General features: G+C 54.9%; 2 protein-coding genes across 4 annotated transcripts; both read left to right on the forward strand.

Moving 5' to 3' along the window:
* The first annotated feature begins 603 nt into the window (after positions 1–603).
* LOC102064140 (fibrinogen-like protein 1-like protein) lies at positions 604–7,495 on the forward strand. The gene is made up of 4 exons (XM_005491753.2): positions 604–607; positions 2,734–2,877; positions 5,182–5,244; positions 6,861–7,495. Exons 1-4 carry the CDS (start codon positions 604–606, stop codon positions 7,493–7,495), a joined length of 846 nt encoding a protein of 281 aa, XP_005491810.1.
* A 1,852-nt stretch (positions 7,496–9,347) lies between these two features.
* Positions 9,348–12,129, forward strand: VPS37D (VPS37D subunit of ESCRT-I). Of its 3 annotated transcripts, XM_074557131.1 has the most exons (5): positions 9,350–9,587; positions 10,430–10,601; positions 11,088–11,170; positions 11,304–11,453; positions 11,529–12,126. In XM_074557131.1, exons 1-5 carry the CDS (start codon positions 9,465–9,467, stop codon positions 11,772–11,774), a joined length of 774 nt encoding a protein of 257 aa, XP_074413232.1. In that variant the 5' UTR covers positions 9,350–9,464; the 3' UTR covers positions 11,775–12,126. The 3 variants fall into 3 exon arrangements, with proteins under 3 accessions (XP_074413231.1, XP_074413232.1, XP_074413230.1); XM_074557130.1 differs by having other exon boundaries at positions 9,348–9,587; positions 10,484–10,601; positions 11,304–12,129; XM_074557129.1 differs by having other exon boundaries at positions 9,351–9,587; positions 11,304–12,123.
* Positions 12,130–14,598: the final 2,469 nt, after the last annotated feature.

Below are 14,598 nucleotides of genomic sequence, written 5' to 3' on the forward strand. Positions count from 1 at the left end.
CAGGGGGGCACAGTAGGTGTTGCACAAGGGGCAGCGTGGCAGTGGCAGGGCAGGGGGGTCAGGAGGCACTGGAGTGGGACTTTGTGAAATTCAGGGCTCAGTTTCCCAAGAACACTGGAGTGCCTCTTCCCTAAAGGGTCTGTGGGGTTCCCAGGGGCTGCTGAGCTCAATGCCAGCTCTGAAGAGAGCGATTTACGCCTGGTGTTTGATTTCCATCCAGGAGGTGAAAGTCACCTGGGTGTTTGCTCACCAGTTGAGCCCTGTGGAGATGCCCCAAGAACGTCATTCCCTGGGGAAACACTGCACACTGAATTGGGGTCATTTCAAAGCATTAGCTTATTGCCACCAAATTATTTGCTTTGCCCCTGGAGAAAGCTCTTCACCTGTGTGACTTCAGTGCCTGAGGACTGATCACTTGATGGTGGAGAGCAAATAAGCCCTGAGCCACTGGTCCTGCTGCCAAGCAGGGGACAAGTGCTGAGGTTTGGGTCTCATTGCCTCCACCCCCTCCCCTGCCCAACCCTATAACTTTCAGGCTGGACACCCCTGCAGCCAGGCCAAAAGCACCCAGCTCTGAGCTCCACAGGTGCCCACAGAGACAGCATGGGTGAGTGTGGGGTGGGATGGGATGGGATGGATGGGATGGGATGGGATGGGATAGGATGGCACCTCAGTGCGTGCCTGCAGCCCACAGGGTATCCCAGCACTCTGTTGCAGGGTCAGCCCTCCCCACACCCTGGATGTCCTAGTGCTGAGTCCCTGTCTGTGCCTGCTCTGCCCTGGGCTGAGCCTGCATGCTCTGCTATTTCCAGGTTATACCAGTGTAGTCCTGGAGCACCACACAGACCATTTTACAAGTTTTGTATTCACCATTCTTTGCAATTTTCAGTTCTCTAAAGAAAGAGTTAAATACTCTAGAGTAGAAAAGGGATTTTTTTTTTTAGATTTTCCTGCTGAATGTGTGATATTGAACAGGTACCCAGATCTGGAGGTCAAATGCTCAATGGCTCATTGCTGTCCCCAGCACAGCACCCACAAGAGGCTGATCCTCCTTTGCATCTCCTTCCTATGCAGAGTTTTCAGGACGAGTCCCAGGGAAGGACTGGCAGGGCAGGGAGCATTTCTTCCTTGGGGGCCTCAAGGAAAAATATCCTTAAACATGTCCCTAAACACAAATATATCAACACCCAAAATGTTATGTAGGAGCTGAGAAGTGAATCAGTTGGACTGAAGTGTGTTTAGAAGACTTGCTGTAAAACTGTAACCAGCACTATAAGTTGGGACATCTCAGCATTCCCAGAATGGGGTGTTTGTTTCTAGGGTGGCTGCAATTCCACACGGTGGTTCTGGGCTGCCATCCATGATCATTTTCCTTCTCAGGCATCCCAGAGAATGGTGCCAAACCCAGGTACTCCTGGGAAATGCAATTGGTGTTGGCTCTGCTTGGTTTTGAACACTGAGGGGCTCACATTGGTAATCTGCCAGGTGAGCTGTGAGTGTCTTATCAGGAGCAGAATTCTCCACAGGCAGGCAGCTCCACAGTGTCCCACTCTTTAGGAATCAGGACAAACTTCTGTTATTTTACTTGGCTTGAATACTGCCAAAAGTGTGGTTTTTCCTAGTGCTCTGAACCAGAGCAGACCAGAGCAGCTGTCCTCATATGGAAACCTTGAAGCAGCCACACAACCAACATAAGCACAGAAAGGGCATCATTTACCCCAGACCCTGATCCTGGAGGGCTGTGCTGCCTTTGCCATGCTGCTGGCACACACAGAGCCCTGTCTGGGGCTGTTCTCACCCCAGGGTCCTGCTGCCCACAGCCCCAGGGCAGCCCCAGCTCAAACCACTGCTGAGGGCACGCCTGAGTGCTATGCCCAGCTCTGGCACCTCAGCTTGGGAAGGACATGGAGGGGCTGGAGCACATCCAGAGGAGGCAACGAGGCTGGAGAGGGGCTGGGAACACAAACCCTGAGAGGAAGCCCTGAGGGAGCTGGGGGTGCTCAGCCTGGACAAAAGGAGACTCAGGGGTGAACTTATCACTCTCTGCAGCTCCCTGAAAGGGGCCTGTGCTCAGCTGGGGCTGGGCTCTGTCTCCAGGCAGCACTGACAGACCCAGAGCACACAGCCTCAAGCTGCAGCAAGGGAAATACAGGCTGGATATCAGGAAAAAGTTTTTTACAGAAAGGGTGATAAAGTTTTGGAATGGCTGCCCAGGGAGGTGGTGCAGTCCCCATCCCTGGGTGTGTTTAACAAAGCCTGGATGTGGCTCTGGGTGCCAGGGTTGGGTTGAGGTGTTGGGGCCGGGTTGGACTCGATGATCTTTAAGGTCTCTTGCAACCCAGGGATTCTGTGGATTCTGTGAATTCTGTGATTCTGTGAATTCTGTGCTATGGGAGCTGGGCAGAAAGAGGATTCGTCCCTCTGTGTTTATCCTGCTTGTAATGTCTATCCCAAATCTTGAGTTTTATAGGGATTTCTGATCATGGGCACTTTGGGTTTGGACAAGGTTTTGGCACTTCTTTGATCGCAAATACCACTACAGCAGGTGCCACCACTAATGACTCCTGCTAATGTGTACAGGAGAGCTCATCTAAATGAACTCATCAGCATGGGGCTCATGGCTCTGAGGGAGCTCTACACAGAGTTTCATTTTCCTGTTTTACTCTGAATGGGGTTAGTGGCTTTCCAACAGAAGAGTTCTGATCTCTTTCTTCCAATCTCTTCCCATTTCAGCTACCCAGGGCCTTTGTCTCCTGCTTTTGACCTGCCTGCTGGCCCTGGCAGCATCTTTTCCTGATGTTGACATAAGGAACTTGTACCTCCTCAATGGCACCATGGATGACATTATGAATGCTCCCCCAGAGCCCTCCCAGCTGGGTAAGTATGGCCCTGCAGCAGGGAGAGGCAAGCAAGGTCCTGATCAGTCAGATCCTACAGAGCCCACATCCTCACCAGCCTGCCCATGCCTCTGTCACACCAAGGAAGGACTAAATACTGATCTGAGAGTGTCTGAGAGTGTCCTACTGGAGCAAGAGTAACCTTAGGGTGCCCCTCTGCTTGCTGCCTGTCTCATCTCCTGCATGGCATGAAGTTATCCTGTCCATAATGGACAGAATAGAAAGGACAAATTGGCAGCAAGACCAAACCCAGAGTGTTGTGGGCCATGTGCTCTTCCTTGGAGAAGGGTTAAAGATGTTCCCTGTGTGTTTTGAGGACAGGGAGAACAGCTCCCATCTCTGGAAATCATCAGTGGAGAACTGAATTCAAGGGAGACCTCAATACAAAGAGGAAATAAATGAAATTAATACAAAGAGTTTGGGCAGTGGCACTGGCCCAGGGCAATCAGCCAGGTGATGGCACAGAGTGTCCTGCAGGTACCAGGAGCAGTGAGGAGCCCTTGAGGAGATGCTCAGGGAAAACACAGGGGCTGTGGGTGGGATGTAGCATGAAAGAGCTGATTCCCTTCCAAGGGAACTGGAAATGTGCTTGGCAGAGGAGCTCGAGGTCCAAGTGTTTGGTTTCAGATCACCTGTCAGGACACTGCCAGCACAGGGAGCACTGAGCCTGAACAAGGGTTCAGCAAGAACTGCAAGTCTGAGTAGAGAAAGAATGTGTGCTCTGGGCTCCACAGTGCTCTCAGGAACATGGTGTGATTGTGGGGTTGTCCTGTGCAGGCAGTTGGAGTTGATGACCCTTGTGGTTTCCTTCCTACATGGGATATTCTGATTTTGTGATCTCTCACCCACAGCACTGTGGTGTGCTCTGAAAACATCAGCATGGATGCAAACCAGGAGAGACAGGCAGCATTCCAAAGGCTGACTTGGAGAGGAGTGCTGACAAAGGGATGGGGATGAGAGCAGAAGGGAGCAGAGGCAGACTGCCTTACAACACAAACAGGAGTGAACAGCTCCACGTGCCTGTAGAAAAACAGAAGGATGTTTTACAACAATGTCATGGTAGGAAACTCCTCCAGGCCATGTCATGAGTGTTTCCCACTCCACACAGGCTCAGGTTGTAAAGAAAGTCAAAGGGAGTCAAAAAGAGAGTCAATATCAATATTGAGAAAGCCAGAAGTCTGGCAGGCAGAGTGTGTCAGGGCTTATGCAGAGTGCAAGAGGCTCAAGTCAAACAGTTCACAAGGGAGGAGGTGACAGTGCCAGCTGGGACTGAAGGCAGGGAGCAGTATCTGAGGATGTCCCCTGAGCAGCTGCAGGGTTAATTGTCTGTTGTAGAGAGGGGACTAGAATGGCTTTTGTGATTCCATAAACCTGTGACTGATCCTTCTGTTTTACAGCCATCAGTGGATACAGAGATGTCCTTGCAGAAGAATTGCATTAACTCATTCTAAACCATCTTTTCTTCCAGCAACATCCTTCAAATTCCCTTTTAAGCAGACTCCTCTCCCAACTCCCAGCACCTGAGCCAGTTTTCCTGTGTCTGCTCTCACATTTCTTCCCCCTCTCTTTAATCCCTCTTCTTCCCAAGTCTAACTGCTGGTGCTGCACTCTGACACCCATCTCCCCAGTTCTGCCACCACCATTAGGGGTTTTCCCCTGCACAGTATCTCCAAATCCTTTCCACCAAGAAAGCATCAGCCTCACTCTAACACCATGTAAATTCCCCCAAATTACCAACTTGCTGATATCTGAAATTGGTGAATTCCTCTGGAATTAACACCAGTAACAGAAAACATCATCTGGAGAAGATTGAGCTCTCCTAGCAGGCTTTTGACATGTCTACTCCCCACACTCACTCTGTCACTGACATATTTTCTGAAAAATACTTTTGCCAGGATTTTTCTCCTGAGAAGCTGAGAAACCTCAGAAAATAAATGTAAACAATAATTATCTGATGGCTGTGGAATGTGGTCTGGAGATGGTTTACCAACAGGTGCATCTTTGATTGGTCTCATGTGAATTGTTTTTACTTGATGACCAATCACAGGTCAAGCTCTGTGGGGACTCTGGTCAGTCACAAGATTTTATTATTCATTCTTTTCTAGCTTTCTGATATCTCCTTTCTCTTTCCCTTAGTATAGTTTTAGTATATGAATTTCTTTTCCTATAATATATATCATAAAATAATAAATGAGCCTTCTGAAACATGGAGTCAAGATTCCCATCTCATCCTGGGGACCCTCAAACCCCTCCACACTCACTCCTGTCTCCTGTGCTAATTTAGGTGATGGTGATGGACACGTCCGGCAGGCCAGGGACATCGCCCACCACCCTCCAGTGAGCCATGGTGAGTCTCTGCCTCTCCTGGGGGTTCCACCATCACTGGGCTCACCAAGAGCCCTCAGACAACTCTCCCATGTCTTACCCCTGCACTGCCAGGAATATGTGGGTTGTCTGATGGGCTGCAGCTACAACCTCAGGGGACTCTGCTGCAGCTGTGTCCTGGGCTCAGTGCTTGATGAGGGGCTCTTGCATGGGGAATTTTCCAGATAAAGCTCCAAACTGGAAAGTGATGCTTCATTGCTGGGAAGTGGTGATTAGTCACTTTCTTATTTTCAGTACACAGTTGGATGTGACAGAGTTACTGAGCTGGCTGGGTCAACATTGGCCCCTAAGGCCAAAGATCGGCCCTGCCTGGGTGGGGACAGCTGGTGACAGAGGCACTGCAAGTGGAGCAAATTCCTTCCCAGCAGTGTGTAGGTACACTCAGCTGTTTGTTGTATGAGGTACAGACACTTTGGAAAGGCCATAATCAAATCCAACAAGTCAGGAAAGCTCCAAAGAGCTACTTGGGTAAGGCCAGAGAGCAACAATGGCTTTTCCCTGTTGAGGTCCCAAGGGCTGATTTAATTGTAGGAAATATGGATGTCACAGCCCCCCTCTCTCTGGGGCAGAGCACTAAACCTCTGTGCTGTACCAGCAAGTGACTTTTTGCCCCAGATTTGCATTTGTCTGTGGTGATGCATCAACTGCACCACACAGGCAAATCCCTGAGGCTCAGCCCAGCCTGGGTGGGGTCCCTGGGTGACAGAGATCCTGGCTTGGTCTCACCAGACTTTTTCACAGTGCGTTCCCATCACTTTGAACCCTGTCTCAGGAAGGTGTGAAGCTCAACTCCTGTGGTATTCACAAACTCTTTGAACAGAGAGAGACATAATTCACTCTCCCAGGATTTTTCCTGGGGAAGGCAGTGAGAAAGCTCAGAGAGAGAAGGGAATTAACACAATCCTTATCTCTGCTTGCTGCTCCTGTTGTTTGGCACATGTGGGATGTGTTATGGAGACTGTTCAGCAAAAGACATTTGTTAATTGGACTTTGCTGATGGTTGTTTGGACTGTGAGACCAATTGGATCAAAGCTGTGTCATAACTGAAAGGGTCATGGGTTTTTCTTTAGTATAGTATAGAGTAGTACAGAGTATAGTATAGTATAATATAATAGTACAGTAATAATATAATATATTAATATAATATAATATAATATAATATAATATAATATAATATAATATAATATAATATAATATAATATAATATAATATAATATAATATAATTTCTTTATATTTTATTATTATATAATAATTATATATATATATATTATAATATAATATTATTATATATAATAACATAGTATAGTGTAATATAATATAGCTTAACAAAGCAATTGCTCAGCCTTCTGAATCATTGGAGTCAGAGCACATTACTCCCATGCCAATGGCACCCTGATTTGATAACGTCTTACACTGATCATGTAAGAGTTTATCAAGTCATTGATCATGCAAGATTTTGATTTACTCCTGTGAGCACATGGCAGGAATGCAGCCTAGGAATGTGTGTGCAGAAGGATTCAGACACAAAAGAAACGCCCCACTCTCAGGGGGATTCAATAACCATCTCTTGTTTGCAGCCTCAGGGTGGCCCAAGGACTGCAGTGAGATCCCGCGGGGAAGCCACAGCGGCGTGTACATCATCCAGCCCAAGGGGCTGCACCACCTGGTGGTGTACTGCGAGATGAACGTGACCCACGGGGGCTGGACCGTCATCCAGAGGAACCAGAGGGACACCCCGGTCACCTGGGCCGAGGCCTGGAGCACCTACAAGTTCGGCTTCGGGAACGTGCGCACCGAGTACTGGCTGGGCACCGAGTACATCCACCAGATTGCCAAGCAGAAGGTCTACCAGGTGAGGTTTGTCATCCAGGACTCTGCAGACAACCTCAGCTTCGCAGACTACAACCTGTTCAGCGTGGAGGACGAGGAGCACGGCTACCGCCTCAGGCTGGGCTCCTACAACGGCACGGCCGGCGACGCCATGACCTCAGACAACCCCAACAACATGCACGACAACATGAAATTCTCCACAAAGGACCAGGACCAGGACACCTACAGTAAGAACTGTGCCTACAGCTATGAGGGAGGGTGGTGGTACTCGTCCTGTTACTCCGTGCGGCTGAATTACAAGGGTGGCCTGACATGGGGCAACCTCTGCAAGGGGAACTGCAAATCCTCTCTTATCCTCATTAAACCAGCTTCTTATTGTTAGTGCTTCCTCCTCCTCCTGTCCACAGTGGACACTCTGCAAAGGCTCTGCACGGCCTAAGAGTGTGAGCCTCTCTGGAGCAGAGCGAGGAGCACAAGGGTAGCAGGGCTTTAATGAAATGCCACTTTACAGTCCCCCTCTCCATCTGCAGACTCCCCTCTGCTCAGCTCCATTCCCCTGTGCTTGCCAATGATTCCTTGTTATTGTGTTCATAATCAAGAATTAAAACAACACTGATGAAATTTGTGGATTCCGCATGTACCTTCCCTGTAGGAGGAAAACACACAGCTCTGGAGTTACATCAGTTTCCTTGCTGTCTCCAGAACTCACAGAAAGCAATGCCCCAAATTTCCATGTACTCTGAGCCTCTCTGCAGTGTTTGATAAGGCATCCAATAAACATGCTTGCTTGAGCTCATTCTTCAGTAATGACATCTCTTCTGTACCTCTGATCTTCTCCCCTGAGACCCAATAAATCCCATGTCAGAAGCCAGAACTGGAGTCTTGAGGCTTACCATAGAATCACAGCCTGGTTTGGGTTGGAAGGGACCTTAAAACCCATCTCATTCCAAGCCCCCTGCCAGGGGTAGGGACACCTTCCACTAAACCAGGTTACTCAGCCTGGAGAGAGAGAAAGCCTTGAGTGTTTCTCACGGATGTAAGAAAATTAAACCCAGTTACACTGTGATAAAGGCCCTGTGACCTGCACAGCACAGGGAGGGGATCCACAGAGCAACTCCAGCCTGGATTTGTGTTGGCTGGAAGAGCAGCCAGGGTTAGAAGCTGGTAGAGCAAGGAGACATGGCTGTTAGAGGGGCCCTGGAATTTTTCTTCTAGGCTGCTGAATCCCTGCATCATTCAGTGACCTTGTGGCAGCAGTTCCTGGTCCCAGTGGGGCAGCTTCTTCAGGGGACAAAGGGGCTGCACAGATGTGCCATGACAGGGTGCCCTGGTGACAGGGTGGCCCAGTGACAAAGGTGTCCCGGTGATAGTGTGTCCCACTGATAGTGTGTCCCGGTGACAGGGTGCCACAGGGATAGGGTGTCCCACTGATAGGGTGTCCCAGTGACAGGGGCTCTGGTGACAGGGTGTCCCAGTGACAGGGTGTCCCAGTGACAGGGGCTCTGGTGACAGGGTGCTCTGGTGACAGGGTGTCCCAGTGACAGGGTGCTCTGGTGATGGGGTATCCCAGTGACAGGGTGTCCCACGGCTCCCACCTCTCCTGAGCCAGTGGCTAACAGGGCACCAGGCTGTCCCAGGGCATGAGGAATGAAACTGCAGTGGCGGCAGGAGGGACTTGGTGTGCAGGATGTGCCCAGAGGGCTGTGGGGCCCTTGGGTGACAGTGATCCTGGCTTGGTCTCACCAGACATTTTCACAGTGGGGAGTACAGGGTGTGCACTAATGGTGCAGGATGCACAGAGCAGGGTGCAGGATCTGTGCAGTGGAGAGCAGGGTGCCCACAGCAGGGAGCAGGGTGCTCACAGGGGGGAAAAGGTTGCCCAGAGCGGGGTGCAGGTTGTCCACAGTGGGTGCAGATTGCCCAGAGCGGGGAGCAGGATCTGTGCAGCGAGGAGCAGGGTACCCACAGCGGGTGGAAGGTGCGCACAGCGGGTGTAAGTTGTGCACAGCCGGGAGCAGGGTGCCCAGAGCGGGGTGCAGGATCCGTGCAGCGAGGAGCAGGGTGCTCACAGAGGGTTCTGGTTGCACGCATCGGGTGCAGGGTGCGGGGAGCGAGAACAGTGCCCGTGTCCCCGGCCGGAGCGGTGCGGTACAGGTGCGGTGCGGGAGCGGTACAGGAGCAGCGCGGTACAGGTGCGGTGCAGGAGCGGTGCGGGATCTCTCCGCGCTCCGCTGCGGCTCCTTTAAGACCGGCGGGGGCGGCGGGCGCGGGGCGGCGCGCTCGGCTGCCGGCGGCGGGGGCGGGGGTCCCGGTGCCGGTGCCGGTGCCGGAGCCGATCCCTATCCCGGCCCATGTCCCGGCCCGCGGCGCCGCCCGGCTCCCCGCGCCGCCTCGGGGCGCTGAGCACGGCGCAGCTCCGGGCGCTGCTGCAGGACGAGCCGCGGCTGCAGCGCGCCGCCCGCCTCTGCAGAAAGGTACGGCCGGGGCCGGGGGGCCGGGGGCCGCTGTCCCGCCGCCCGCGGGCTCCAGCCGGGCGCCGCTCGCTCCTCCGGGGCTGTCCCGGTGCGCAGGGCGGAGCCGCCCGCGGCCCGGAGCCGGCACTGCGGGGCCGGTACCTCCCGCCGTTCCCATCGCCCGCTGCCCTCATCCTGACACCCGCAATCCCGGGGGCTCCGGAGGAACCGCAGAGCCACCGGCGGGGCGGGGGAGCCTCCGCACGGGCGGCCCGACCGCGGCTGCGCGGGGCTCCCGGTGCGAAACCTCGGGCCACCAAACCTGTGGCCACCAAACCCAGGGCCACCAACCCGTGGCCACCAAGCCCCCTGCGCTGCCCGAGCATCCCGAGCAGTGCCGAGGCCCCGGCGCTTCGCCCGCCCTCCAGCCCGGTGTCGTTTCCCGCAGCCGGGATGAGCCCCGCGCCCTCCCGGCTGCGCTGCGGAATCGGGCTCAGGTTATCGTGGAATCGCTCCCGGCCCCATCCCAGCCCCTGCCCCGGGTGGCCCCGAGTGCGGGCGGGGTGTGCGCAGCCAGGGGAGGGTGCGTGTCCCTGCCGTGACATCCGTGTCCTCTGCCGAGCGCTCTCCCTGCGGAGATTGCCGCGGTCGGGTTTAGCCAGGTGGCGTAGCCCGGCTGCAGCCGCTGCATTCCCCCGGGATTCACCCCCTAACCAGGCAAAGCAGAGGGATGGAGGCAGTGCAGATAAAGGGGGTTCACCCCCGGATGGACACTGCCCCCTGCCCAGCAAGGTGCTGGATCTGACCGGTTCTGCCCGTTTCTCTCATTGCTGACACACACGGCCCCGATCCCATTCCCACAGTTCCAGAGTCTCCAGCTGGAGCGGGAAATGTGTTTGGCTTCAAATTGCACCCAGGCCAAGGTGAATCTGTCCCTGCGCCCGCGGCTGGAGGATGGGAAGGCTTCCCTGGCCATCAAGTACCAGGAGCTGCAGGAGATCCGAGAGGCCTGCTGGGACAAGCAGCAGCGCCTGGGTGAGTGGGGAGCAGCCCCTGGGCTGAGGCACATCCACAGCGAGCCCTGTTGATGTGAGGGTCCAGGTGGGCTCAGCATTCTTGACCCTACCCCAGGGAGATGGTTCAGGAGTGGTGGGGGATGATGCTCCCTGTGACACAGCACATCCTTAGCTGGGAACAGCCATGGAATCACAGAATCATTTCGGTTGGAAGGCACCTTAAAGATCATCTCGTTCCATTCTCTGCTGTGGGCAGGGACACCTTCCCTAGGGCAGGTTGCTCCAAGCCCAGTGTGGACAATTACAAGGATGAGGCATCCAGAGATTCTCTGGGCAGCCAGGGTGGGATGGAAGCCTTGGTGTGCAGGTGGCTCCAGGGTGTGTTTTGGAGGGGTTTCAGTGCAAGGAGGGGGGCAGTGGATGCTTGGGGATGGGAAATTCAGCACCCCCAGCAGCGAGGTTATCCAGGGGAAGGTTGGCAGCCCCATCCCCTTGTGACACACAGATGTTTACCTGGAGAAGTGGAGCCCACAGAGCGCCCTGGGCCAGCTCCAAGCCAAGCTTGATGCCTCCGAAGCAGAGTCAGAGGTGAGTTATTGAGACCCCTGTGCTGCTGTCCCTTCCTTACCAGGGCCAGGGGTCCTCTCCATGCCCTCCCCTGTGCCAGGGTCTGCAGAAGAGCCCAGGGGTGCTCCTTCTAGCCCCACTGTCCATCCCACAGGCCCAGATAAAGCAGTTCCTGGCCCAGGAGCTGCCCCTCGAGGCCTTCCTGGAGTCGTTCTGCCAGAGCCGCACGCGCTCCCATGTCTGCCGGACCCAGCTGGAGAAGCTGCAGGAGCTGCTGCACAAGGAGCAGGTGCAGAAGGACCAGGTGGGCAGGAAGGACCCTGCGGGGTGCCCAGGTGTCCCGGCTAGCGTGGCACCGGCCCGCCTCGCCCCCTTGCAGAGCGGAGCAGCCCCCAAACCCTTCGATCTGTCCTACGGCTTTGTGCCCGCCGTCCTCGTCCCCTCGGAGGCTGCCGCGCCCTTCCCCGTGCCCGCTGCGCCTCCCAAGCACCATCTGCCAGCCCTGGCACAGCAGCCAGCGTCTCCCTGCTCCGAGGTGCCCGGCCTGGGCTCTCCCCTGCGCCCCGCTGGAGCCGTGCCCGTGCCCAGCGCCCAGCCCCGGGAGCAGGAGCCGCCGCACCGGTAGCGGGGCACGGTGGGCATGGGGCAGGGGGGGATGGCCCCGCTCCTGCCCCTCCCGGGGCCGGGCAGCAGCACCCAGGGCAGGAACAGGAGGGGTTTGGGGTGCTGTAGGCACAGCTCCGAGGGGTCTGTGGGGTGGCACATGGGGGAGCTCATACAGGGATGGAGGTGTGGGGTTGGGGCAGGGGTTCTGCATTGGGGAGGGCTCTGCATCCACAGCTGGAGGAATGGGAACAGGAACTGGGGATGGGTGGGCTGGAGGGGTGTCAGTGGGCTTAGCTGGGAGGGATAGCAGGGAAAAGGCACAGGAGCACTGGGTGTGCCACATGGTTCCTGAATAAAGCCTCTTTCTGTGCTCTGTGTGTGTGCTCTGCCCTTTGCTCTGGCTGTGAACAGCAGGATGAGGCAGGGAAGGGTTACCAGGGGGCATTGCCAGCTTGGAGGTGACTGGCAGCCAAGGAGAGCCCTCCAGCCTGAGGAGCCCCAGACCTTTCCTTGGCACTTGGCTCAGGACATCACTGCCCTGGGGAAGTTGAGAGCTCCAGCAAGGGGGGCAGAGCCTGCCATGAGTGTGTGTTTCCCTCAGGAGAGGGGCCAAGGAGCAGCTTGGCCCTGCACATGGGGAAGGTGCCCAGAGATTCCTTGTGCCAGCAGCAGAGCCCTCACTCCATGGAGGGTTACACCCCATGGCCAGCTGGGCTTGCCTGTGGTGGTGTTCACAGGGGTCCCAGGATGAGGGAAGAGATGAGAATCTTGGCTCCATGTTTCAGAAGGCTCATTTATTATTTTATGATATGTATTATATTAAAAGAAAATTATATACTAAGACTACACTAAAAGAATAGAAGAAAGAATTTCATCAGAAGGCTAGCAAAGAAAGGAAAGGAATGGAATGATAAAAAAATCTTGTGACTGACCAGAGAGTCTGAGCCAGCTGGCCTGTGATTGGCCATTAATTAGAAACAACCACATGAGACCAGTCAAAGATGCACCTGTTGCATTCCACAGATAATCATTGTTTACATTTCATTTCTGAAGCCTCTCAGCTTCTCAGGAGAAAAATCTTGTCAAAAGGGATTTTTCATAAAATATGTCTGTGACACTTGCTCACATCTTGGCAGCCACTGCTCTCATCAGCCTGAACCTGTGTCTCAGATCTCATCCCTTTCCCATCCCAGCCCAAGGGCTCAGATGTGCCTTTCCCATCCCCTCAGGGGCCACCGTGCCCTTTGCCATCCCTCACCCACCTCCCCCATCCCAGCAGCCCTCCCTGCAGAGAGTGGCAGGAGGCCTGAGCTCTCAAGCCTGTTCCACCCCAGCCCCTTTTGCTCCTCTCCTCACTGTCACTGAGTGCAGGGGGGCTGCTGCCCATCCCCAGGGTGTTCCCCATCCCCTGGTTCCTCCAGCTGCAGCCTCCTGGGGTTTGTTTCCTGCTGTGCCATGTCTATTGTGCTGGATTCAGCTTTTGGGTTGGTTTCAGACTCTTCTTGTGCTCTCAGACCCTCTCTGGCTCTGTATAATTATTTTTCTCTTTCCTCACTGCCTGCCCAGCCTGCATCTTGCCTCTGCTTTGTAGACTGATTGTAAATCATCCCAAGCAGCAGAAGGTCCTGCCTCAGGCCAGAAACCACCCCAAAATACAGGTTATTAGCTTGCAGTGTTTGATCACCCTCCCCCACTGAGGCTATCTGGCTTTATGTCAAATACCAGCCCTCATTTATGGCCAATATTCCAGTATTACCAGTTAAAGCAGATTTAAAACTGGAATAAATAGGGGACCAGCACTGTGCCTTTACTGGCATGTGAGGAGGTGGCAGTCACTGGAATATCTGGAGTTTCACAAAGCACCTGCTGCTTTCCTGAGCCCCACTTTGGGCTCAGCCTGGCAGTGCAAGGCTGTTCACCAGCCAGGCTCTGTGCTCACCTGGCAGTGCTGTCACTGCCACTGCCACTGCCCTGCCACAGCGGACCAGGCACAGCACTGAGGCAGGAGATGGTGCACGAGCAGCAAAACCACCCAAAAACTATCCAGATCCCCCAGTGCATCTCTCCAGGCAAGAAGATGTCCCTGGGCTCTGCAGCCCCAGGCTGGGTGGATGTGCCACCAGCTCCAGGACAAACTTCCCTGGTCCCTTGCAGTTCCTGAGTCACCCCAGTGGCCCCACGAGTGGGGACTCTCAGGGTGAGGAGCTGCCCCTGCAGCCTGGGCAGGGTGAGCGTGTCTGTGAGAGCTGCAGCACGAGGAGTGACAGCCTGAGCACCAAGGAAAGCTCTGCTGCCATGGTCTGTCTGTCTGTCTGTCAGTCCATGGGAGCCCTGCAGCATCCCAGGAAGTTCAGAAGCACTGGGCAGGCCCTGGCAACACCAGGGTCCTGCTGGGCTGGCCACCACCCCACTTCAGGGGAGGAGAACCTTGGGAAACTTTGGGAAGGTGCCAAGCCAGGTGAGGCCCTGCCCTGGGGAGGCTCCTGGCACCCTGCAGCTGGTCCTGTCCACTTTGGGGCTGGCCCCAGGGGTGATCCTGGCAGGGGGTGCACCCTGTACCCCTGGGATTGAGGGGCATCTGCCCACTGGCACCAACAGCTCAGGCCCTGCCCAGGCTGGCAGGATGGGGACATGGGGCAGGCAGGGACACTGGCTCACAGGCAGGGGCTGGCAGTGCACAGGGTGACCCCTCTGCCCCTCCTGTCTGCCCTGTGCCTCTCCCTGCCCTGCAGGATGGAGTCAAGGAGGGTAAAGGTGCTGCTGCTCCCCCTGGGGAGGAGGAGGAGAGGTTGGCACTGGGTGTGCACCTGCATTCCTTGCTGCCCTCTGCCAGCTGGGGAGCA

Source organism: Zonotrichia albicollis, chromosome 22, assembly GCF_047830755.1.
Source record: "Zonotrichia albicollis isolate bZonAlb1 chromosome 22, bZonAlb1.hap1, whole genome shotgun sequence".
Taxonomy (NCBI): Eukaryota; Metazoa; Chordata; class Aves; order Passeriformes; family Passerellidae; genus Zonotrichia; species Zonotrichia albicollis.